Raw genomic sequence first — 24,456 nt, forward strand, 5'->3', positions numbered from 1 at the left:
GAAAATAACAATGAGACCAAAGTGGCAATGAAGCAGCCGCCTCAAATTGATGCTTTTGCAGAAGAAAAAGGACAGAAAGAGAAAAGAAGCACATCAAAGGATAGAGGAGTAGAGGATGAGAGGAAAAAGGCAGCACTGGAACATTCCTTATCAAATCCAAAAGAGCTGAGCATTAACCTCAGAAACACACTAAGCCAAACCCTGGAGAAACAGACAAAGACAGAGGCAGTCCACAGAACCAAAGGATGCTTTGAGGCTTTGGATCCAGTTATTGCTGAAGGTAAGGAGAATGTTTTTTGTGGTAGGTATGTTTTTTCTGAATATGCTGTATTTTATTAAAGGGAGGGTTTACCTAAAAGTGAAAATTCTGTCATTATTTAGTCACTGTCATGTGTTCCAAAACAGTGTGAATCTCAAAATGAGATGCTAGGCACTATGTTAGTCTCAGTCACTATTCACTTTCATTGCATAATTTTTTTCAGCAGAATGAAAGTGAATGTTGACTGAGTCTGTTATTCTGCCTAACATCCCCTTTGGTGTTCCATGGAAGAAAGAAAGTCATGTGGGTTTGAAAAAACATGAGGGTAATTAAATGATGACAGAATATTTATTTTTGGATGAGCTGTCCCTTTAGGCTAAGGGATCTTAGACCGAAGCCACTAAAATGCAGCCGTAAACAGTAATATAGCCAAATGGCCATTCTTGGTAATCAAACTGACTTGACTCAAGCTTTTGCTTTTAAAGGAATAGTTCACCTGGAAATGAAAATTCTCTCATAATTTACTCACCCTCATGCCATTCCAGATGTGTATGAATTAACATTTTCTGCAGAAAACAAATAAAAGATTTTTTGAAGAATATCTTAGCTCTGTTGGCCCATACAGTGCAAGTGAATGGTGGCCAGAACTTTAAAGTTCATAAAAAAATAATAAAGGCAGGATAAAAGTAATCCATCCAACTCCAGTTGTTAAATGTCTTCAGAAGTTATATGATAGGTGTAGGTGAGAAACAGATAAATATTTAAGTCCTTTTTACTATAAATCTCCACCTTTAACCAGCCACAACCAGTAGGTGACGATATACACGGAGAATGCGAATCGCCAAAAAACAAAAGAAGAATGTGAAAGTGGAGATTTCTAGTAACAAAAGGAATACATATTGATCTTTTTCTCACTCACATTTTAAGTGGCTTCTGAAGACACGGATTTAACCTCTGGAGTCTTATGGATTACTTTTATGCTGCCTTTATTTGCTTTTAGTGCTTCAAAGTTCTGGTCACCATTCACATCATTGTATGGACCCAAAGAGCTGAGATATTCTTCAAAAAATCTTTGTATTCTGCAGAAGAAAGAAAGTCACACATCTGGGATGACATGAGGGTAAATGAGTAAATGATGAGAGAATTTTCATTTTCAGGTGAACTATTCCTTTAACTTGGTTGAAGAAAAACAACTGAACTAAAATATAGTTTAAATTTATGATAACTTTACATAATGATTTCTGATTAAATACAGGGAATGCTGTGCAATCACAATATGTTTTAGAAATATGTGAAAGATATTGAGGACACTCATATGCATGATAAGGTATATCTGATAATACATTGTAAATTTTATTATATAGTGTCTCTGTTTCTTTGTTGTCAATTTCATCTTATCTAATATTAGATATCTTGCACATTTGTGCCTTTTCTTCACAGATCAAAGTCTTTGCAGTATGAACTGCATGATCACATATGAAAATGTTTGTGTTCACGCTGCTCAGAAATTAAATCTGTGTCACAATACACACAATTTGGATTTGGGCCACTTCCACCCAGTGTGAAAGTAGACAAATTGGACACAGAGTCCTAAATTAATGACTCATTAAAATCAAGCCAATGCTGTGTAAATGTTGTAAACTGTGGCTGTACTTTGTCTGTATTATTTCTTAAAAGGCTCAGTTAGTTGACTTTGAAAAGCAAATCACTTTTTCTTTTAAGTTTATAAAAGTATATATCACACCATTTGTTTAAAGTTTAATGAGACGCTTCTATTAATTACCTTTTTTCTCTCTTACAATGACTCCTTTGAGAAGGGCCTGCACTTTGAGAATGAGGCCAACAACAAGGAAGAGGATGAATTTGAAATGGCAGAAGAAGAAACAAAGGACAATCCCAGTGGGAACAAGGACAGGCCTGAGGAGAATGAGCAGTTTGTCAAGATGAGGTCTTCAAAAATACACAGAAGTCCTCTTTACTTCTTCATAGACCTTATTTACAGCAGTGCCATCTTTGATTTTGACGGAAATTACAATGAGGCTGTGAGGGAAAACGTGCAGTCTCTTCAATGGGCTGTACTGCAGTTTAAAGTGTTTTTAGATCGTTCTGCTGACAAAACATTGAAAAATATCTTTCCAAGAACATTCAGTAGACAAGAAAGTCCAGACAACATGAGTTGTGGAAATTCAGATGGGATGGGATCTAGGAGCTTAATACAGCTTTATAGCATGTGTGCCATTGAAGAGACAATAAGAAGAGACAATCTTTCACAGCCTCGTTTTCATTACTGTTAAAAATCAAAGATGATGCTACTGTGAATATGGACTGCAAAAAGTGTGTAGTGATCCTGACTTCTGACTTTTTCACATATTTTACCTTTAAAGCTGAAGTGTATAATTATTTTTGCTTGACATAGCCAATATAGTGTTAGTCTGTGTTAGTGTGATAGTGTTATTTTTTCAAAATCCTTAAACTGTGACCAAAATTTCAAGCTACATTCCCAAAACCCGGCAAAGACCTTAAGACTGTTCTTAATTATGGTATGGTATTCGCACATTGGACAACCAAAAATCGTAAAAATCCCATAGACTTAAGGACTTTGCACACCAAATGCGAAATTTCACTGCGATTAACATTTTGAAACGGAACAATAGATTCCTAATAAGCCGTTTGCACCTTTAGCCAACATTCGTGCCGAATCACGTGCCGACAAAGCAGGCTTTTTTGTTATGGTGAGTTTATCCATTTTTTTTTCTTTGTCCGGCGATAAAATACCCTGACCAATAAAATATGAGCTTAGGGTCTCATGTCAAAAGCCGTTGCTGCTACCACAACCAGTGCAACAGGTGGCACTAAAACACAGAAAGCTGTTTTGACCACCAACATTAAAAGCTGATGGAACTCGATGAAGAAATCCTGAACCAGCAGTGTGGATGGCAGAGTTCAGAATTGCATACTACCCGTACTACTCGTACTACTTCTGCCATATCTGTCTATGGCAGAAATAGTAAAAGTAGTATGGTAGTATGCAATTCTGAACTCAGTGGATGTGTATTTCATTTGCATCAAATGATATTGCTGCAACATTGCCTTGCAAAATGATCTGATTTAATGTAGATTGTCTTTATAACATATTTCATGTTGCTGCGTTTTTTGCCTGTGCATTTAATCTTTCATGAGTTCTCTTATTCCTCTAATATAATATCGTGGCTTCTTTGCCTATACTATTGCTGTGACTTGCAGTGTACTGCACATATGTCTTTGTATTCAAAATGCCTCTATACCAAAAACGTGGTGGTGTCCCCACAAAATCGATATCGTTGTGCTATTGTTTATAGCCATTAACAGCTGTCATTTAAAGTATCTAATAATGGGTCAGACTGAAGATGGGTTTCAGAAGAAAACTGGTGACCACAGATGAATCCAACACAGGTTGGGGCGCGGTGTGCGATGGATGCCCAACTTTCGGCACCTGGACAGGTGCGAAACGGGCATGGCACATCAACCACCTAAGTTTCTGCCTTTCTAGATTTGAGAGCTTTTCATTCCGACATCATGAATCACCACATTCTGATTCGTTTGGACAATGCAACAGTAGTGGCATACATAAATCGCCAGGGAGGACTCCGATCACCACAATTAATGAGCATGACACTGCCTCCTCCCATGGAGCAGGGGTCATCTCCTCTCATTGTGTGCAACACATGTCCTGGGCTGTCTGAATTTCAGAGCAGATGTTGTCAAGCCAGGGAGCATTACCAGGGGAATGGAGACTTCACCATCAGACAGTGATGAGGATGAGAAGTGATGAGAAGTCAACCTATTTGCCTCCGTGGAGAGCGCCCACTGTCCCCATTGGTACTCCATGCCCCAAGCCCCACTGGGCATGGACGCACTGGCTCACAATTGGCCAGCGAAATGCATGAATGCGTTTCCCCTGGTGCACCTCCTTCATTCTGTTATCAGCAACGTCCAAGTGGACATGGAAACAGTTCTGTTAATTGCGCTGAAATTACCCAATCAGTTCTGGTTTCCGGAGATCATAGAAATACTGGACAGCCCTCTATGGAAATACCGCTGAGGAGACACCTTCTCTCTCAAGCATAAGGCACGATTTGGCATCCTCAGCAATGGCTGTGGGGCCTACACGTGTGGCTTCTGAACGGAGCACAGCAGACAAGCCATAATTGGCTTAGTTGGTGATGAACACCATTTTACAGGCTAGAGCACTGTCTACGAGAAGCCTCTATGCACTTAAATGGCACGTGTTTGCAAGTTTGGATTTAGTTTGGTCACGTGGTAAAGACCCGGTGAATTGCCCCATAGCTGAGATTTTTACATTGCTTCAAGAGTGGCTGGACGCTGGTCTTACCCCATCAACGCTCAAGGTTTATGTAGCGACTATCTCAGCATACCATGCCCTGGAGGCTGACTTGTCGACAGGCAAACATAATCTAGTCATAAAGTTCCTTAGGGGAGCGAGGCATTTGAACCCCCCTTGCCTTGCTACGGTGCCGACTTGGGACTTAAATTTGGTGCTGAAAGCATTCACAAACTCCCCGTTCGAGCCATTGGAACCTGTTGAGCTGCGGGTACTTTCCTTAAAGACCGCACTCCAATTGGCTTTGGCCTCATTTAAATGGGTGGGTGACTTGCAGGTGCTGTCGACTGACAGCTCATGCCTGGAGTTTGGTCCAGATCTGTCAACAGCCACTTTTAAACCTAGAAAAGGCTACGTGCCTAAGGTTTAATCAACGCCCTTTAGGGCTCAGGTGGTTCGTTTGGAAGCCTTCTTTCCCCCACCATTTAATTCAGATGAAGAGCAATCTATGCATATGTTGTACATATGTTGAGCGCACCCGTCAGTTTAGGTTGCTGGATCAGCTCTTTATTTGTTATGGAGGATGCACAAAAGGAATGTCTGTTTTCAAACTGGATCGTTGATGCGATCGCCCTCGCTTATGAATCACAGTGTGCAAATTGCCCTATTGGTGTTAAAGCGCATTCAACCAGAGGCATGGCCTCTTTATGGGCATTGACAAACAGTGTGTCCTTACAGGACATATGTTTGGCAGCAGGATGGTCCTCACAAAACAAGTTTGCGAGATTTTATAACCTGGACGTGGCGTCCATCTCCTCACAAGTCCTCTCTGTATAGAGTGCTTCTTAAATCCAAACAGGTAAGCCCAAGCCCTTATTACAGGCGGGCTGCAGACTATAATAAACACAGCCACCTATTTACAGTATATGCTGTTGAACTGCCCCTTTATAAACCTACTTTTCCAACTATGTTGTGAGAGGGTTAATAAACCATACTGTGTATATCTATATGGTTCATATACATCCCAGACTACATTCATTTCCATCTGGCATCTGCCATGTGGGACTATTCATGTACACTTTAATATGACTTATAAGTCATCGACCTGTGGTCTGTGACTCCTTATATTTATCTCTGTTTAGTGTTATAGCTCTGGGAGTGTAATGTCACGTAGTGCGGCGTGATGGGATACCGTTCCCCATAGTGCTTACGGCAATGTCGAGTGAACTGAATCAATAGGGAATGTCTCCTGTTACACATGTAACCTTGGTTCCCTAAAATGAAGGGAATGAGACATTGCCAATGCTGGCCGCACTACTACTTCAGAGTTTCATAATACGAGTGACTCACTCTTGTCCTTCAGTAAGAAAATTCTGAAGAAATGGTGACTGAGCGCCCACTTACAATATATAGGCCAACTGCGCGCCTGAAGGGGCGGGGCTCAGACACCATTGCCAATCGGAGGATTGGTGTGATTGTATAAGGGTTTCAACAAGGTCGTCTAGAAGGACTTCCCCATAGTGCTTACGGCAATGTCTTGTTCCCTTCATCTCAGGGAACCGAGGTTACCGGAGACGTTTTGTTGGGTGAGATCTGTGTTTTATTGCTTGCATTATATAGTCTCTTGAAGCGTTTAAATTTCATCACGTTTTATTAGTAAGATGCAAGTAATGCATCAAATACCATAAAAACTTAAACTCTTTTTTCTCAAAAGGGTTCTCTTAACATGTAAATGAAATTGCTGCATAACTGCCTTGCATCCCCTTTAAAAACAACTCTCTGATCTTACGTGGATGGTCTTTAAAATGTATTCCATATTGCTGCATTTTTTGCCTTTGCATTTAATCTCACGTGAGTTTTCTATATCTCTAATATAATATATATCGCAGCATCTTTGCCTTTGTATCACCATTTTAATAAACATACTTTGATCTTAAATGGTTTTCTTCACCAATTATTTCTAATATTAATACTGTTACTGTGACTGTCTGCACTCTATAGACAGTAAATGTCTTTTGTATCAAAATGCTTTGTTTGCTAAAAATGTGGTGGTGTCTCCACAAAATTATGTAATCATTATTGCTGTGCTTATCATTTACATTCATTGACAGCAGTTAAGTATTAATGTATCTATTAAAGTATGGTCGAAGGGCAGACCAGTTCAAAGGTGCTTTGCTCCACCTATCGTATCGAGGTAAAATTGCTTAGCGATTAGCGCCACCTATTTTAAAGGCTTGAATGCATTAACGCGATCATTCGCATTGCTTTGTATGTGAAAGGGCCATTTTTCAGCAATTCGCCTCTCATAACATCTGCCATTTTTCAGCGCGCATCGGGTTTTCCCCTGCATTATTCTCTTATTGCGATTCAACTGCGTGCATTTCCACGTGAATCCGCTTTCTATTTTTATTGTGATTAAACTGCATGCATTTTACAGTGTGCACCCGTTTTTTTCTCCTCTGTGTTACACAGATTATTGCATCCATCTCAAAGCACCGCTTATCAAGAACAACCATAACAACAAATAATTGTGTGAGGGATTCACATCGATCTCAAACCTTCACCACTCAGGAACAACCAACAACTACAACAACAAACAACTGCGATAAGACATGGCATCCGCTCATGTTATTTCTTCCTGCATTGCATGTCACATGTTTACAATAGCCTCTTCCGTCAGCAGTGAGGGATTCACATGTGATAAATGTAAGGAATTAGACTGACGGAGAGGGTTCATGAGTTAGAGGCACGCATCCGAATGCTAGTGGAGGTCAGTGAGAAAGAGAAGCCGGTAGATACTGTTTCGGATGCGGGCAGTACAGAGAGCAACACACACATTTTGGTTCCGGCTGTAGAGCCCCCACAGCAGGGCGTTTGGGTGACGTCTCGGCGGCATACTCGCTCAGCAAAGCAACACCACTCTCCCGTTCCTGTTAGGGTGTCCAATCGATTCTACCCACTCAGTGATGCACCCACTGAGAATCATGTTGAAAGAGCCTTTGTCATTGGTGATTCTATTGTAAGGAAATAGAGACTCCAGCCACTGTTGTTAAATGCATTTCGGGTGCTAGAGCGTCTGTCATCAAATCAAATTTACAAGTGCTGGCTAATGCTAAACGTAGATGTTCTACAATTGTTATTCACGTTGGCACTAATGATGTCCGGCTTCGCCAATCGGAAATCACTAGAGATAATGTTAAAGAGGTGTAACAATTTGCAAAAACAATGTCAGACACTGTAATATGCTCTGGCCCCCTCCCTGCTTGTCATGGTGACGAGGTTTGTAGTAGATTAGTGTCACTGAATGGCTGGATGTCTGAGTGGTGTCTGGAGAATAGAATAGGATTTATAGATAATTGGAAGAGTTTTTGGGGTAGACCTGACCTGCTATAGAGAGACGGACTCCATCCCTCCAGGGAAGGTGCCCCTCTCCTCTCTAGTAATTTGGCTCATAGTCTTAATAATGATAGTATTTGACTAACTGGGGCCCAGGTCAGGAAGCAGACAAACTGGCTAATCCGAACTTCTGCTAGCTGCCTTGAGACGTCACATAGGTCACATAAACTACAACACATAGAGACTGTGTCACCTAGATATCATATGGAGACTGTGTCTGTTCCCCAAACTACCAAACACAAAACCCTCATTAAATAATTTAGAAAAAATTTGATTAAGGTCAAACTTGAACAAAACAAACAAATTAAAGATAAACACCATATAAAGGTAGGGCTACTAAACATCAGATCTCTTTCTACCAAAGCATTAATTGTAAATTAATTTATTACAGATCATTGTTTGGATGTGCTCTGTTTGACTGAAACCTGGCTTAAACCGGATGAATATATTAGTTTAAATGAATCTTCTCCCCCAGGTTATTGTTGTAAACATGAGCCTCGTCTGAAGGGTTGAGGAGGAGGTGTTGTTATAATTCACAGTGAAGTTTTTGGTGTTACTCAGAGGACATGATATAAATTTAAGTCTTTTGAACTAATAATGCTTAATGTGACACTGTCAGATATAGACATAAATAAAAAAAACTCTGTCATCTTTTACCCTTGCTATAGTATATAGATTACCTGGACCTTATTCTGATTTCCTTGGTGAATTTGCAAATTTGTTATCAGATCTTGTAGTCACTGTAGATAGAGCTTTAATTGTTAGTGACTTCAACATTCACATAGATAATGAAAATGACACATTGGGATTAGCATTTATCGATATTCTCAACTCTCTTGGAGTCAGACAAAATGTAACAGGACCAACTCATCGCTATAATCATACGATATAATTCTGTCATATGGAGTTGATGTTGATAATATAGAAATTCTGCCACAGAGCAATAACATCTCGGATCGTTACCTCGTCTCTTGTATGCTGCGATCAGCTAATGTTACTCAATCTACACCACGTTATCGTTCAGGTAGAACTGTTCTTTCGACCACTAAAGATAGCTTCACTAATAATCTTCCAGATCTATCTCATACACTCAGTAAACCCCAAAGCCTAGAAGAACTTGATGAAATAACAGAAAATATAAATACAGTCATCTCTAGCACTCTTGATAGTGTCACCTCCTTCAATTAAAGAAAATTAAAGAAAAAAGCCTTGCACCATGGTACAATGATCACACTCATGCTCTCAAGAGAGCTGCTCGGAAAATGGAGCGCAAGTGGAAGAGTACAAAATTAGAGGTATTTCGCGGTGCATGGGAGGATAGTGTCTGTAGCTACAGACAGGAATTAAAAGCTGCCAGGTCAGCATATTTTAGCAAACTCATAGAAAATAACCACAACAATCCTAGGTGTTTATTCAGTACTGTGGCTAAATTGGTTAGGAATAAAGCATCGACTGTACCAGATATAATGTCACAGCACAATAATAATGACTTCATGAATTTCTTTACTGATAAAATTGAAATAATCAGAAATAAAATTGTAATTATGCAATCATCTGTCACAGTACCTCAGAAAACAGTGTCTCATAATTTTTTTAACGTGCAATTTCAATCCTTCGCTGTCATAGGTCATGAAGAGCTAACACAACTTATCGAAACACCAAAAGCCACAACATGTTTGTTAGATCCAATACCAACCAAGCTCTTAAAAGAAGTATTCCCAGTAATCTCAGAACCTCTTCTTAATATTATTAACTCCTCGCTATCCTTAGGACATGTCCCAAGAAACTTTAAAATGGCAGTTATCAAACCGCTTATTAAGAAGATACAACTTGATCCTGGAGATCTGGCTAATTATAGACCGATTTCAAATCTCCCGTTTATGTCGAAAATACTAGAAAAATTAGTATCCTCCCAAATATGTTCATTTCTACAGAGAAATAGTATATATGAACAATTTCAGTCAGGATTTAGGCCTCATCACAGTACAGAGACTGCACTTATCAGAGTTACAAATGACTTGCTCTTATCATCTGGTCGCGGCTGCATTTCATTTCTAGTGCTTTTAGATCTTAGTGCTGCATTCGACATGATAGATCACAACATTCTCTTGAATAGGCTGGAGAATTATGTTGGCATTTGTGGAGTTGCATTAGCATGGTTTAGGTCCTATTTAGCAGACCGCTACCACTTTGTCTATTTAAATGAAGAATTGTCAAACCAAACAAAAGTAAAGTATGGAGTGCCATAGTGATCAGTTTTAGGGCCTTTGCTTTTCTCCTTGTATATGATTCCCCTGGGAGATATCATCAGGAATCGTGGAATAAGTTTCCACTGTTATGCCGACGATACCCAACTTTATATTTCTTCAAAACCTGATGAGATTTCACAATTCTCCAAATTAGCAGAGTGTATCAGTGAAATAAAAAACTGGATAGCCAGAAATTTCCTTCTACTCAATTCTGACAAAACAGAGGTTCTAATGATTGGACCAAAGACCTCTAAAAATAAGCCGCTAAAATATAATTTGACTCTCGATGGATGTACTGTTACATCATCATCATCAACAGCGAAGAATTTAGGTGTTATATTTGATACCAAACTGTCCTTTGAAAATCAAATTACAAATGTTTGAAGAACAGCATTCTTCCACCTAATAAATATTGCTAAATTACGACACATGCTCTCTGTTGCTGATGCCGAAAAACTAATTCATGCGTTCATGACCTCAAGACTAGATTATTGTAATGCATTACAGGGAGGATGTCCAGCAAGATCAATAAATAAACTTCAATTGATTCAAAATTCAGCAGCCAGAGTGCTGACTAGAACCAAGAAATATGATCATATTAGCCCCATTTTATCATCGTTACATTGGCTACCTGTTAAATTTCTTATTAATTTTAAAATTCTGTTAACTACGTACAAAGCTTTGAATGGTCTAGCTCTGCAGTACTTAAGTGACCTTCTACCACGCTATATTCCATCACGTTCATTACGATCGCAAAATTCTGGCCTGTTAATAGTTCCTAGAATATCAAAATCCACAAAAGGAGGTAGATCCTTTTCATATTTGGCTCCTAAACTATGGAATAGTCTCCCTAACACTGTTCGAGATGCAGACACACTCACTCAGTTTAGTCTAGACTAAAGACTCATCTTTTTAGCCAGGCATACACCTAATTTATCCTTCAACTCACAATTAGGCTGCTTTAGTTAGGTCTGCCGGAACCAGAAACAATGATCATGATCTATAACTCTGCAATAAATTGAATGACATCTATGCTAATATTATTTTATTTGTTTCCCTATCTCAACCTCGGGACTTCTATCCTGAGGTCACCAGAACCGGGCAGATGCAGCTCCATTCCTGCTTGGTGTTGGACTCCACTGCTACGTGTCGCTGTGTGATGATGACTAATAGCAGCTGGTGCCAGCCAAACATCACTTCAGTCTATTACGATGGACTTCAGAGGATGAACTGATGCCAAATACAACCATAAGACATGGGATACTTCATATGCCACTGCCTGAACCTCGGACTTAAGACAGACCTCACCGCAATAACCGGCAAGGTTGAACTGCGATGCACCTAACTGATCTCTGCCTACATCACCTCGGTCTAATGATGGACTACACTCTTGATAATATAATACATAGACTATCATTTAATTGCCAACAAAACCCTTAATCAGCCAACTAACCAGGACAATTGCATCTATGTGAACTTCTTCAGTTAATCCAGGATGAACTTCGAAGACATTAGTCATTAATCTTACAGTTCATAAAAAATCTTTGTTTTAAACACTGACCCTTAACACTTACTTAGTTTAATAATTTTGAACCATGACTTGCACTATACATAAGTAATATTTGCATTATATTCATGATGTTAGCCAGAGGGGAACTGGCCCCCACAGTGAGTCTGGTTTCTCCCAAGGTTATTTTTCTCCATTTTTCAACATCTTATGGAGTTTTGTGTTCCTTGCCACAGTCACCTTCAGCTTGCCCACTGGGATTATAAATACAATTATTATTTAATTACTTATTTTTAAACAATACACAATCGTATTTTATCAAACTACACAATGATGACTCTAAGACATTATAGATATTACAGTTTTATCTTCTGTTAATGCCTGATCTTCTGTAAAGCTGCTTTGAAACAATGTGTGATGTGAAAGGCACTATACAAATAAAAATGACTTGACTCATAATCGCATCGCCTTTGGTGTGCAAAGGCCTTTACACTGACGGAATGTTTATATGGGCCAACGGAATTATTGTTTATTCAAACTACATCTATCAAAAATTAAAATGTAAACAAACACACACAGTGCCTTCAATCTGCTTTAAGTTGCTCTCTCTCTTTCTCTCTGATGGTTTATCTGACTATATGTGACAGTCTGTCTGACTATCTATCTAGCTACGTAGCTGGTGGTTTTTCTAACTGTAATGTCTATATAACCATCAATCTTCAAACTTTAAAACTATCTTAAACTTTCAGACAAGGCTTTGTCAAGCCAACATCAAAGTTTGTCTTGAGAAACTTTACCTATGAGATGATTTTCCTGAAAAGTGTAAACACTGTGTCTCTGTGGCACTATCAAAACATTGCTGTTTGTTTGAGCATCCTGGCCCAACATAGCAACATTTGCTCAATCAGTGGAGTGGGTTTGGGGCAGGACTGTCTTTTTGCTAGACCAATGGAAGACCAGGGTGTTCAGGAAACCTGTTTGAAAACATTCATTATCTTTTCCATTCCGTAATTCTGGATAGCCAGGTGGCAGGCTATCCAGAGCAGCAAGTGGAGCAGCTAGACGAGCAATATGAGGATGATGTAGAAGATGAGGTGAGGAAACGCAGGCATTGATTGACTAGTGTGCAGAGGAAGTGATATAAAATATTTTGTGAAACATGACTTGTTCCCCTCTGTTCTCACTGCAACCTCTACTAGACTCTCGTTGACTCAATGCATGATAGAGAGAAGAGAGCAGGGGAGGAAGAGAATGAAGAAGAACCCTACTGTGAGTATAATGAAGCAGAGGTCAGTCCAATGCTCAAGAAGTCTTTTCCTAACAATCTTACACTAGTGAAAAACGTAGAGAAAATTTTTTTACTTTGTTCTGTATGAGTCAAAGTATAATGTCATTAGAACGTACATCCACTAGAATGTTTTATATGTAGTGTAAACACAGGCTACACTGTGCATTTTGAGCTCAGAAAATGATAAATGTCATAACACCTGCATGGATAATTAATTGTTTCAGGACCGTTATAGCCTGAATGAAAACACAGAAGCAGAAACTGAAAGAGAGCTTCCAAGAAAAATTGATAAAAGATGATGAAGAAGATCTTAGGGAAACCAAAGGCCTGAGATGTGACTGAGACTGCCTCTAGAGTGGTTTTACATTTTCCTTTTTGACTGGCAGCAACAATATTTTCTGACTTTAAAACATTCAAACTCCCCATTAGCTTTTTAAAACAAGATTAACTGGCAAAATAGAAGCTAAAGTGCAACAACTGTGATCACTTTTTTTGAAGCAACTAATTACACAGATAATTTGGTCAGCATTTATATTTAATCAAAGGATTGTATCTTTTTGGTGCAATCTTACTAGGGCAATGAACTGGTATCCTGCTGAATAAAAGAAATGTTTGAGTTGCTTGTGTCCATTTTATTTTTTTAATTTTTTTAAAGCAATTATTTTATTTTATTTTTTTCAAAATACCTCTCAATTCTGTACTAGAGAATTTTAAGGTTTGAAATAATTTTTGAAAGATAATTTCATTTGAAATTATTTCCTCACTTATGAATAGTAATGTAGAATAGAGGTAAAGACAAAGAAGTAGAGATGAGTAGAACATGCATTACAGACTGCAAATGCTTTAAATCTTTTCAAATGTTACTTTTTTTAAACCATTGTTGAGATGTATAACTTACATTAGAGAACTTAACGCACACTTTGTCTTTTCCTGTCAAGAATAAAAAATATAACTTTCTAATTAAACTATACCATCAGGTCTATTGTTGTGAATTAAAATCCTATGCAGTTTTTATGCTTCTAAATTGGAACCTTTATATAATTTGTGAAACAGGAGTGGAAATGATTTGAAAAACAATATTCATTTACATTTATGGCAGCAAATAGAAATTTGGTATACATATACATATGTTATTTTGTAAGTTTTTCATGTAGTTTGGAAGGATAGTGTTCTTTTATTTTAGTTTAAAATGTTAGAACATTTCACTTCCAGATGTGGAAATTCTTAGTCATGCTTTATTTTTTATTTTCTGTTTAGTGAGGCTCTCAAATAACAGGATAATGATCTATATGTCTAGCTATAATTTACTGTATGCAAAAATTCTTAAATTGAGCATAAATTTAGTTTTTTTAGTTCCCCTTTTTATTCATCACTATTTATACATTTGTTTATTCTGCATTTTCTTCTTCTTATTTTTTATATTTTGTTGTTGTATGAGTATTGTTTTGCATATAAAATTATATATATATATATATATATATATATATATATATATATATATATATATATATATATATATATATATATATATAAAACATTCTTCTTAAAACATTTGCATAAGCTTAAATGAACTATCTGAAGCAACAAAAGAAAAGAAAAGCAAAGCTAAAGCGAACGCCCAGTAGACCGCGCAAGCTGATTGGCCAAGGGACGGAAGTCGTCACCTTTCTCACAGCTCACGCAGAACACTTCCGACGTTGATAAACATACAGCAACATTTTTCCAGCTGAGCGTTACGGAAGCCTTTAGTGCTTACCTGTCTGCTGTGGGACTTTACAGACGAAGGCGAGAGCAGGTATTTCTTCATGCTGAAACTGTGTTTTTATCATATTACCTCGACGAACGTCGAGATGACCCAATTTATCTGCTGACTTTGATGGCCAGCTTGCTACTATCTGGCTATGGGAGTGTTCGCCAGGTTTCTAACTCTTAAAAACACTTTAAGCACTAAAGTAAAGCTCGAATAACCCCAGGACAAAGTCTGTTAAATTTTAACCTAAATAAATCGAAAGATAAAAGAGAAATATTGTCTTGTAATAAAGACACTGGGGAAATACGTTTCAAGATTGATACACATCCCCTGTAATGGATGGTATTACATGCTAAGTAACTTAACCACGGCACCCTATAGGTACACTTTCTGTTTTCGTCAACAAAATTAACCAAGGTGTTAAATTACATAGCGTAGATTACATTGGACCTTGAAAGAAGGCAGGCATATTCACGCCTAACATGAAACAGTTTTGGTCTCCATGAGGCTTTGATGGAGTGCATGGATCACACAGTTCCTACTCACTGGTCTAAACAAATTTTCAGTTGATCATACCTATGTACTATCCAACCTATAAAATGCTATATATTGTTTATGATTGTTATTTGTATTTGGAATAAATTCTTGGAAAAGAGTCAGTTTTTTAATAAAGATTTTATTTATATATATATATATATATATATATATATATATATATATATATATATATATCATAGAGATTATATTATTTTAAAGAAGGTTACAGGTCTCTTGGGATAACTGCAAGTAAGTTGCCTTGCTCAACTGCCCATTTTTACCTGCAGTGGGCCCTCCATTGAGGATGACAATGGATGAGATGAAGAATGAAGCTGAGACAAATTCGATAGTCTCTATGACATTATATGCAGTCATGTACCCTGTCTTCAATGAGGTATTTTCACGTACACTTCAGTCTTCCGCAATATGCAGTTTTTAATAGTGTTTTGTGAATATTAAAAGTGCTGGCATGTACTATGTCATCTGATGTTGTTAAGTTATTTCACACGACAGTTGGAGAGGATAAACCTGTCAGCGGCACAGACGTTGCGGGCAGCATTTATCAAAGTAAGATTTCCTGGTTATGCCTTGAATTCCTCAAGAATGTGTCTTTCATAAGCACTTTGGGAATCCATAAAATAATTTGGATGTGACATGCATCTGAGTCATATGGTAATATATTACTGTGTTTGAAAAGAGGAGTTTCATGCCTAACATTCATGTTCTCTTTCTCAAAAGGCAGAAAAAGAGAACCCAGGGCTCACTCAGGATATCATAATGAAAATCTTGGAGAAGAAGAATGTGGAGATCAACTTCACAGAGTCACTACTGCGCATGGCTGCAGATGATGTGGAGGGTAAGAAAACACCATATGTCTCAGACAGCATCTTTCCTGTTGGGTTATTCAGAAATGAACAAGACAGCATTAAAGAAATAGTTCACCCAAAAATGAAAATATTCTCATCATTCACTCACCCTCATGCCTTCTGTAGGAAATTAGTGACTTTGTGGCAGAGTATATTTACAGCTGTCAGCATTCATCACCAGTAATATGTAAGAATTATATAATGGAATGCTAAATGTAATGGGCAGTTTTAAACATGTCTGCATTTATCCACCAATAATATGTTGGAACTTATATGAAGGATAAATGTGATCAGATTAAAAATCTGATATAAATTCTCCACCATTAAATATCTAATACAACAGGCTCGTTGTAGCTGCTCACAATTTAAATGTAAGGAATTTTAGCTCAAGAAGGGAATTATGATTAATTCGGAGAATATTGAAATAATTAAGGTGTAATTCTTATCACTCGGCCACACTGAGTTGATATGACGCCATTGGCCATTGAAAATAATATCAAAAATATGTTGAAATATTGTTCGAGCATGAATGATCTGTAACAGAGAAAATTGAACTTTATGACGTCTATAGACCATGCCCTGAACCATCAATACTTCATTTAGTATACCTTGATTTGCAATCAGGTTACCCGAAGTATTTAAATAAAACACCAGCACTTTCTAGCAAAAGTCTGGAGGTGTACTTGCGTTTCGTTGGTTCTTTGGCTGGGTCCGTAGAACGTTCTGGCTGTTCCGTCGATGTTTTGGAACTCTGTTAAGATTGTGGACACCGGAGGTCCTGGGTAGCTCAGCTAGTATTGACGCTGACTACCACCCCTGGAGGCAAAAGTTCGAATTCAGGGTGTGCTGAGTGACTCCAGCCAGGTCTCCCAAGCAACCAAATTGGCCTGGTTGCTAGAGAGGGTAGAGTCACATGGTGTAACCTCCACGTGGTCATGATTAGTGGTTCTCGCTCTCAATGGGGTGCGTGGATCGCGGAGAGTAGCATGAGCCTTCACATGCAGAGTCTCTGCGGTGTCATGTACGACGAGCAATATGATAAGATGCACGGATTGACGGTCTCAGAAGTGGAGACAGCTGAGACTTGTTCTCCGCTACCCGGATTTAGGTGAGTAACCACGCCACCACGAGGACCTAGTAAGTAGTGGGAATTGGGCATTCCAAATTGGGAGAAAAGGGGATAAAAAGTAAATAAATTAAAAAAAAAAGATTGTGGATGCCGGATTGATCAGAAGGGGCTTTGAAGAGAGGCCTCCTGCAAGGGAGACTCGTGACCCCCGTAACGTGTGTAAGTTGTAGCACAGAGAAGAGAGAAGAGCGCCTCTGAATTTGCTTTCCGAGATTTTCTGAACACTACATTGTGCGGAACCTGGGCAGAGGGGCGCCAAAGAAAGGCTAAGAGAAGAGCAAGATCCAAGGGCCAAGAGAGAAGAGTGTGTCCTAGGCGGGGAGGTTTTGTTGAGTTGAGGTTGGCCGAACCCCAAAGTTGTCTTGAGCCAATCAGAAGAGTCTTTTGCTGGATCACATGGTAATTTCTGTCCTCCCCTCAAGATAATTAATTTATGGCCTTTGTTCTATGGTTTGTCAGTTTTCCTGTTCAAAAAGTGAACATACTTTTATCCTGACTTTTGTATAATGAAATCGGTGCAAGAGACATGACATTTGTTAGCATCAACTTTCTCTACATAAACGGGCAAGCATTTACATATGAAACATGACATACTTCCATGAATATTCAACGTGCTAGTTACAAAACATGAAAATACCTGATTAAAAATTATAATGGTTAATTCATTGGTTTTACAACATGGATAATACATTACATGTTATGAAAAACATATTTGTCAGGGTTATTATTTGCATAGGATGCATTTGTTCATATTTTTAGTATCCTACACATGGCTGTGTATTTGGATTGAAGTGAAATGAGAAAAGTCCATGTCAAATGTTCATGAATTAAGCTTCATGTGAGCTGGTGAGCCGAAAACGTGCCTCATGATTAGTATAATAATTTTAAGTGTAGACAGTTGGTTATATTGAAGAACCATGGAATGTCTTTGTTCTGTGATTTCACGGGTTTCCATGGCGATGGTTCTTTACCTACCTCTTGGAATGTGTGTGCCAGTTGTGGGGGGTTTTCTAGGAGTGTGTTCGGACAGATCTGCCCTTTGTATTTAAGACAGTTAAGATTTGCCAGATGCCAGAAATTCAGACTGGCCGGCACCAGTCTGAATATCTTTATTGCTCAGGAGAATGTCAGTGTAGATTCTGTATTTAAGCCATTCTGCATAGAAATTGCTAATTCTTCTGCCTATAACATCCTACACTTCCCTGATGTGATTGACTTTCTTCTGCTGAACACAAATGAAGATTTTTGGAAGAATATTTCAGCTCTGATGATCTTCACAAAGTGAATGGGTACCAAAATTTTGAAGCTCCATCACATAAAGTCAGCATAAATGTAAGCCAAAAGACTCCAGTTGTTAAATCCATATCTTCTGAGGGAATATGATAGGTTTGTGTGAGAAACAGATCTTTTTTACAATCAATCTCCACAATTGTGAATTTGATTACTTTCACATTCTTTTTTTTTTTTTTTTTTGCCTTTATGTAGATTTTGGAGCTTCAAAATTTTAGTACTCATTCACTTGCATTGTGAGGACCAATAGAGCTGAAATATTCTAAAAATCTCTATCTGTTTTCAGCAGAAGAAACAAAGTTTATCACTTGTGGGATGGAATGAGGGTGAGTAAATTAAATTTACATTTTTGGATGAACTATCACTCAAAATAACACTCAAAATAATGCAAATGATTTTCTACCTTCCCAGTAATCTGAGAAGTCCCTTTCTCTGTGCAGAATCTTTTGATCATATGCACTATTGTAGTATTTGAACCTGTGAGGAGTGTGTAAGATGACTTCATTGTAAGAATATATTTTGCAGAGTACATGATCGAAAGACCAGAGCAAGAATTCCAGGACCTGAATGAGAAAGCAAGAGCCCTCAAACATATCCTGAGTAAAATCCCAGACGAGATCAACGACAGAGTGCGCTTTCTACAGACCATAAAGTGAGTATCACGTCCCTTGTCTTAACCTTATGTGGTATAGTGGTTAAAGAGCTGGGCTGGTAATAGATAGGCTGTAGGGTCGAATTCTCTAAAGAGCGATTCATGAGATCTCACTATTGTCAGCTTGAGCAAGACACTTAACCCCAGCTTGCTCTAGGGGGATTGTTCCTATAATAAGTGTACTGTAAGTTGCTTTGGATAAAAGTGTTAATGATAACTCTCTAACCGCTGACTAAATCTATTTAAGCCTATGGATTTTTCCTTTTATTGCCTTGCGTAAAGACTAGTGTTTTAGATTTAATCAAGTAATCAGCCAATGATTAATCAACTAAGCAATCTCACAAAGCTGTCAATAACATGGATACACAGACCTCAGGCGATATCGAAATGTAAAAATTTAGTAGACATTTTAATGGGACCTGTTTGCTATTTTCTGCCCATTCTCTACTGTCTGACTGCTGAGTCAATGCTTCTTTCAGTTCATAAATGTATTCATCACTCCTGACCTCATGCTGATTTCCACAGAGACATAGCCAGTGCTATAAAGGAGCTTCTGGACACAGTCAACAATGTGTTTAAGAAATATCAGTATCAGAATCGTAGGGTAAGCATTTTTTACTTCACAGAAACAGCGTCCACAGTTGCACCTGCAAGTTGGGACAAAATTCTTGTCTAGTCTGCATTTGTGAGATTTTAATGTCTGTAGTTAAGATAGATACAATTTAAAAAATAAAATTGAATTAGTTAATGTGGAGATATTTTCTTACTTCCAGGCACTTGAACACCAAAAGAAGGAGTTTGTGAAGTACTCCAAAAGCTTCAGTGATACACTGAAAACATACTTCAAAGATGGAAAGTAAGTAAGCAAGCAAGCAAGCAAGCAAGCAGTGACAGTTGCTCCAAGCAGACATCTGTTGGTAGTTTTACAGATCTTCATTACTTGTAAGCTGAAAGTGCATTTCTCAATGAAAAATGAGCAGCCAATTGATGTCCTGAGCTCTGACCTTTTTCTCTTTCTCACTCACAGGGCAATAAATGTCTTCATCAGTGCCAACAGGCTTATCCACCAAACTAACTTGATACTGCAGACCTTTAAAACTGTCGCATAGGAGGCAAAGTGGTGATGTATGCAGGAGTGTGGAACCAGTTATATGTAATATACAAAGGATTTTATTATTATTATTATTATTTTTTTTTTTTTTGTCTTTTGAAAGTATAATTTATAAACCTTGCTTAATTTGAAGGAACATAAAATGACAAGTTTAAGACTAAATATGTTAATTTACTCTTAGTTTAATTATCTTGATTGACAGCTCCATTACCTTTTCTTTCACAGTTGTTCCAATCAAACGAAAGCCAAAAGACTGCGCCTTAAAGTGTCATGCAACATTCCATATTCATAGTGTAAATATTGATATTCTTTCTTTGACATTCGGGCATAAAGAATAAGAAATCAAAATTGTGTATTTAACAGATATTTGGTTATAAATGTTAAATAAATAGTTTCCAAATGTTTAAATTTTGAATATGTTCTGTTCTGGGAGGTTTTGATATATTCGCTTAATAAATCCCCAGAGATGCACCAAGGAAGTACAAAACACTACTTTTATGATGTCTGCTCCATAATGTACATTAAGATGCACAGTTAATGGAAGAGATATTGGACTCTCTGTGTGTTTAAGTGGAATTTTAATGATCTGTGTAATATCCGAGTAGAGACAGACGGGGGTATCCTGGGCTGAAAGATGCTGAGTATAATCTAATTTAGTAGCTCAAACTCATAATGCTATTTCTTTTTAAACTAAAAAGAAATATCATAAATCTTTAATTCTGAGCTTTTTCGGCATATTTTTGTATTGGGTGAATACAGGTTAAGTGGGACAGTGTTGTGTTGTGTACTCAAACCAGCCCATCTGGCACCAACAATCATGCCACGGTCCAAATCACTGAGATCACATTTTTCCCCATTCTGATGGTTGATGTGAACATTAGCTGAAGCCCCTGACCCGTATCGGCATGATTTTATGCACTGCACTGCTGCCACACAGTTGGCTGATTAGATAATCGCATGGATAATTGTTGGTGCCAGATGGGCTGGTTTGAGTATTTCTGTAACTGCTGATCTTCTGGGATTTTCATAGAAAGAAGAAGAAGAAAGCCTTTATTATTGTCACACATTATACATTTTTCATACATACAGTGAAATTTCTTTGTTTTCACATATCCCAGCTAAGCTGGGGTCAGAGTGCAGGGTCAGCCATGATACGGCGCCCCTGGAGCAGATAGGGTCAGGGGCCTTGCTCAAGGGCCCAACATTGGCATCTTGGCAGTGTTGGGGCTTGTAACCTAGAGCCTTAACTGCCAGGCCACCACTGCCACATACACAGCATCTCTAGAATTTACTCAGAATGGTGCCAAAAACAAAACACATCCAGTGATCGACAGTTCTGTGGATGGAAATGCCTTGTTGAAGAGAGGTAAACAGAAAATGGCCAGACAGGTTCGAACTGACAAAGTCTAAGGTAACTCAGATAACCACTCTGTACAATTGTGGTGAGGGTTGGCACTGTTTTAGCGGCACAAGGGGGACCTACACAATATTAGGCAGATGGTTTTAATGTTGTGGCTGATTGGTGTATATGGAAATAGATATGCAGGGCAGTTTTTTAATCTTTAGTGGGTTAATTTGACAACTCATTTTTATACAACAATTGATTATTTAGCTTAAAGAAATAGTTCACCCAAAAATGAAAATTCTCTCATCATTTACTCTTATGTCATCTCAAATGTGTGACTTTCTTTATTCTGCTGAACTCAAATGAAGAGTTTTAGAAGAATATCTCTGCTCTTTTGGTCCATACAATACAAGTGAATGGGTGCCAACATTTTGAAGCTCAAAAAATCACAAGTCAGCATAAAGGTAATCCATATGACTTCAGTGGATAAATCAATGTCTTCAGTAGCAATATGATAGGTGTGGGTGAGAAACAGATTACTTTAACATTCTTCTTCTTGTTTTTTTGGTGATTCACATTCTTCAAACATATCACACCCTACTGGGCAGGGAGAAGAATTTCTAGCAATAAATGACTTGAATATTGATCCATTTCTCACCCACACCTATCATATCTCTTCTGAACACATGGATTAAAACACTGGAGTCATATGGATTACTTTTATTATGCCTTTGTATGCTTTTTGGAGTGTCACAATTTTGGCACCCATTCACTTGCATTGTATAGAGCTGAAATATTCTTCTAAAAATCATAATTCATATTATGTAGAAGAAAGAAAGTCATCCACATCTGGGATGGCATGAGGTTGAGTAAATGATGAGAACATTTTCATTTTTGTGTGAACTATCCCTTTAACCCAAAAATGTAAATTGTATTGACACTCACCCCCATGTTGCTCCAAACCTGTATGGTTTTCTTTCTCTTGTGGAACATAAAAGATGGCGTTAGGCAGAGTGACCACAGAACAATATGAGGGTGAGTAAAAAATGACGGAATTTTCATTTTTGGGTGAACAGGTACTTCAAATATTCCATAAACACTTACATACCACCTGCTGCTGCCTCAGTTATGCACGTGGTAAAATCCTTGAGCAAAAAGCATAAGTGACTGTTAAAGCAGGGCGACAGATGATACTGGTGAGCAAACCATTTATTACTGACTCTAAATAGAACGCCCAAGGCTAGCACAGACAAGTTGCTGCCTCTGCTTTAATAACTAATGATGCCCTTTTAGTCTCACCGATTTGTCTTGTGAAAACTATTTGTTTGAAGTAATTTGTTGAGAAGTTCCTAAGTTTGTAGCTGCAGCAGATTGATCAATCATAGAGACTCATTGATTGGAAATGTCAGCAGGTGTCCCTGTCTGTGTCGATTATTATATTGATTACTTGTTTTCTACCTGTCGATATAAGACTGAGGACTGCTGCTTCCCGGTGGTGGGTTCAGTGGGGCTTCTGTCTGTGGGTCTGATAAAGCGACCGTGGTATGTTGAAACAGCATATTGTCTGGCCTTTGGCATCAGCAGAACCTGTTGGAAAACCTGTTTATGAAGAGAGAGGCCACCAGTCTGCTGTTTAACAGGGACTTTTGACATTGGAAATGCTGCTGACACACTCTCCTCCAATGCCTGTTTTAATAGCTCTCTTCATAAGTTCTTGTTATAGAATAAAAACAACCCAGAGAGTTGGTATCTCTGAAGTACAAATTCTGTGGCCTTTGCATTTGGAATTTTAAATTTAAATCAAATGCTCAAAGTCATTCCAGTCAAAATGTCCAATTTAATTTATACACAATGTTTGATATTCATGTGATGCTCCTCTAGTCTCCTGGATTCAGAAAAAAAGTGCTGGCTTTAATGTGGAATGCCCATGAGTCAGTGCAGAATTAGCATTTAAAATGGTCTGAGTTGAGTTTAATGAGCCTCTACCAGGCACAGCTTTGTTTGTGTCTGCATTTTTGGTAGATCAGAGCACAAGTTTACACATTTGGACACAAGTCCAGAAGTGTACAAGCCTATGATTCATGAGTTCACTCACAGTTAATCACATATATCTATAGGTCTTAAATCTTTTGAGTTTACTCTAAATTAGTTATAATTATAAGCATTGATTTCACTACAGGTTAATTAGGAATAGTTTTATGCTGGTTATATTGCTCAGAAATTACTTTTTAGAAAATACTTTCTTTGCTGTCTTTCATTTGATCAATATCAAAGTTTTTAGTTATACCTGAAAGATGTCACAAATATCTATAATTCTATAAGTCTATAGGTCTAAAATGTATGTGTTCCCTCACAAATAAAGTATTGGTTTCATTCTAGATTAATTAGGGTAAGGTTTATGGTTGTTGTACTGCTCAGAACTACAGTTTACTGTATGTTCACTTTTATGCTCACTTTCATTTTATCCTTTATTATATGTTAAAGTTCATACCTGAAATATACTCACAAATGTGAGCAATGAGGATTTCAATCATTTTTAGAGGCACGTATCACTTCAGTTATCTCAGTTCAATCATACATCGATTTTTGGATGAAACACTCCCAGTCTCTCTTGCCAGGATGTATGAAGAGCCATCAGAATCCCTGCTGATATTACTGCTGGAGAGAGCACTTTGGTGGAGAAGTGGGGCCTCACACCATTAGTTATTATAGCAACATGCTTGATTGATAGATTGCTGAGTGCTTGTTTATTTTTG

General features: G+C 38.0%; 2 protein-coding genes and 1 pseudogene across 6 annotated transcripts in view; all 3 read left to right on the forward strand.

Moving 5' to 3' along the window:
- golim4b (golgi integral membrane protein 4b) overlaps positions 1 to 4,067 on the forward strand; it is a 7,382-nt gene extending 3,315 nt beyond the window's left edge. The window contains 4 exon segments of the mRNA XM_051698381.1: positions 1 to 280; positions 1,937 to 1,941; positions 2,077 to 2,207; positions 3,989 to 4,067. The exon segment at positions 1 to 280 is cut by the window's left edge and continues 57 nt beyond it. Of these exon segments, the coding sequence (XP_051554341.1) occupies positions 1 to 280; positions 1,937 to 1,941; positions 2,077 to 2,207; positions 3,989 to 4,067 (495 nt within the window).
- A 4,248-nt stretch (positions 4,068 to 8,315) lies between these two features.
- On the forward strand, positions 8,316 to 9,164 carry LOC127441579 (uncharacterized; annotated as a pseudogene).
- Positions 9,165 to 14,695: 5,531 nt separating this feature from the next.
- On the forward strand, positions 14,696 to 21,132 carry LOC127441569 (programmed cell death protein 10-B). 5 transcript variants are annotated; one of them, XM_051699143.1, is made up of 9 exons: positions 14,696 to 14,815; positions 15,595 to 15,701; positions 15,821 to 15,874; positions 16,046 to 16,163; positions 19,118 to 19,244; positions 19,770 to 19,848; positions 20,018 to 20,100; positions 20,272 to 20,397; positions 20,581 to 21,129. In XM_051699143.1, the coding sequence occupies exons 2-8, from the start codon at positions 15,612 to 15,614 to the stop codon at positions 20,351 to 20,353; spliced, it is 633 nt and encodes a 210-aa protein (XP_051555103.1). In that variant the 5' UTR covers positions 14,696 to 14,815; positions 15,595 to 15,611; the 3' UTR covers positions 20,354 to 20,397; positions 20,581 to 21,129. The 5 variants fall into 5 exon arrangements, with proteins under 5 accessions (XP_051555103.1, XP_051555104.1, XP_051555102.1 ...); XM_051699144.1 differs by having other exon boundaries at positions 20,272 to 20,369; XM_051699142.1 differs by having other exon boundaries at positions 20,272 to 21,128.
- The last annotated feature ends 3,324 nt before the right edge of the window (positions 21,133 to 24,456 follow it).

The sequence above is a fragment of the Myxocyprinus asiaticus genome, chromosome 5 (assembly GCF_019703515.2).
Source record: "Myxocyprinus asiaticus isolate MX2 ecotype Aquarium Trade chromosome 5, UBuf_Myxa_2, whole genome shotgun sequence".
Classification (NCBI taxonomy): Eukaryota; Metazoa; Chordata; class Actinopteri; order Cypriniformes; family Catostomidae; genus Myxocyprinus; species Myxocyprinus asiaticus.

What these genes read in the sequence shown, in the direction of transcription:
- LOC127441569 (XM_051699143.1), top strand. Translation starts at nt 15,612, where the DNA reads ATGACAATGGATGAGATGAAGAATGAAGCTGAGACAAATTCGATAGTC. An exon ending in TGTACCCTGTCTTCAATGAG is followed by an intron (nt 15,702 to 15,820) that starts GTATTTTCACGT and finishes TTCACACGACAG; the next exon opens with TTGGAGAGGATAAACCTGTC. An exon ending in TGCGGGCAGCATTTATCAAA is followed by an intron (nt 15,875 to 16,045) that starts GTAAGATTTCCT and finishes CTTTCTCAAAAG; the next exon opens with GCAGAAAAAGAGAACCCAGG.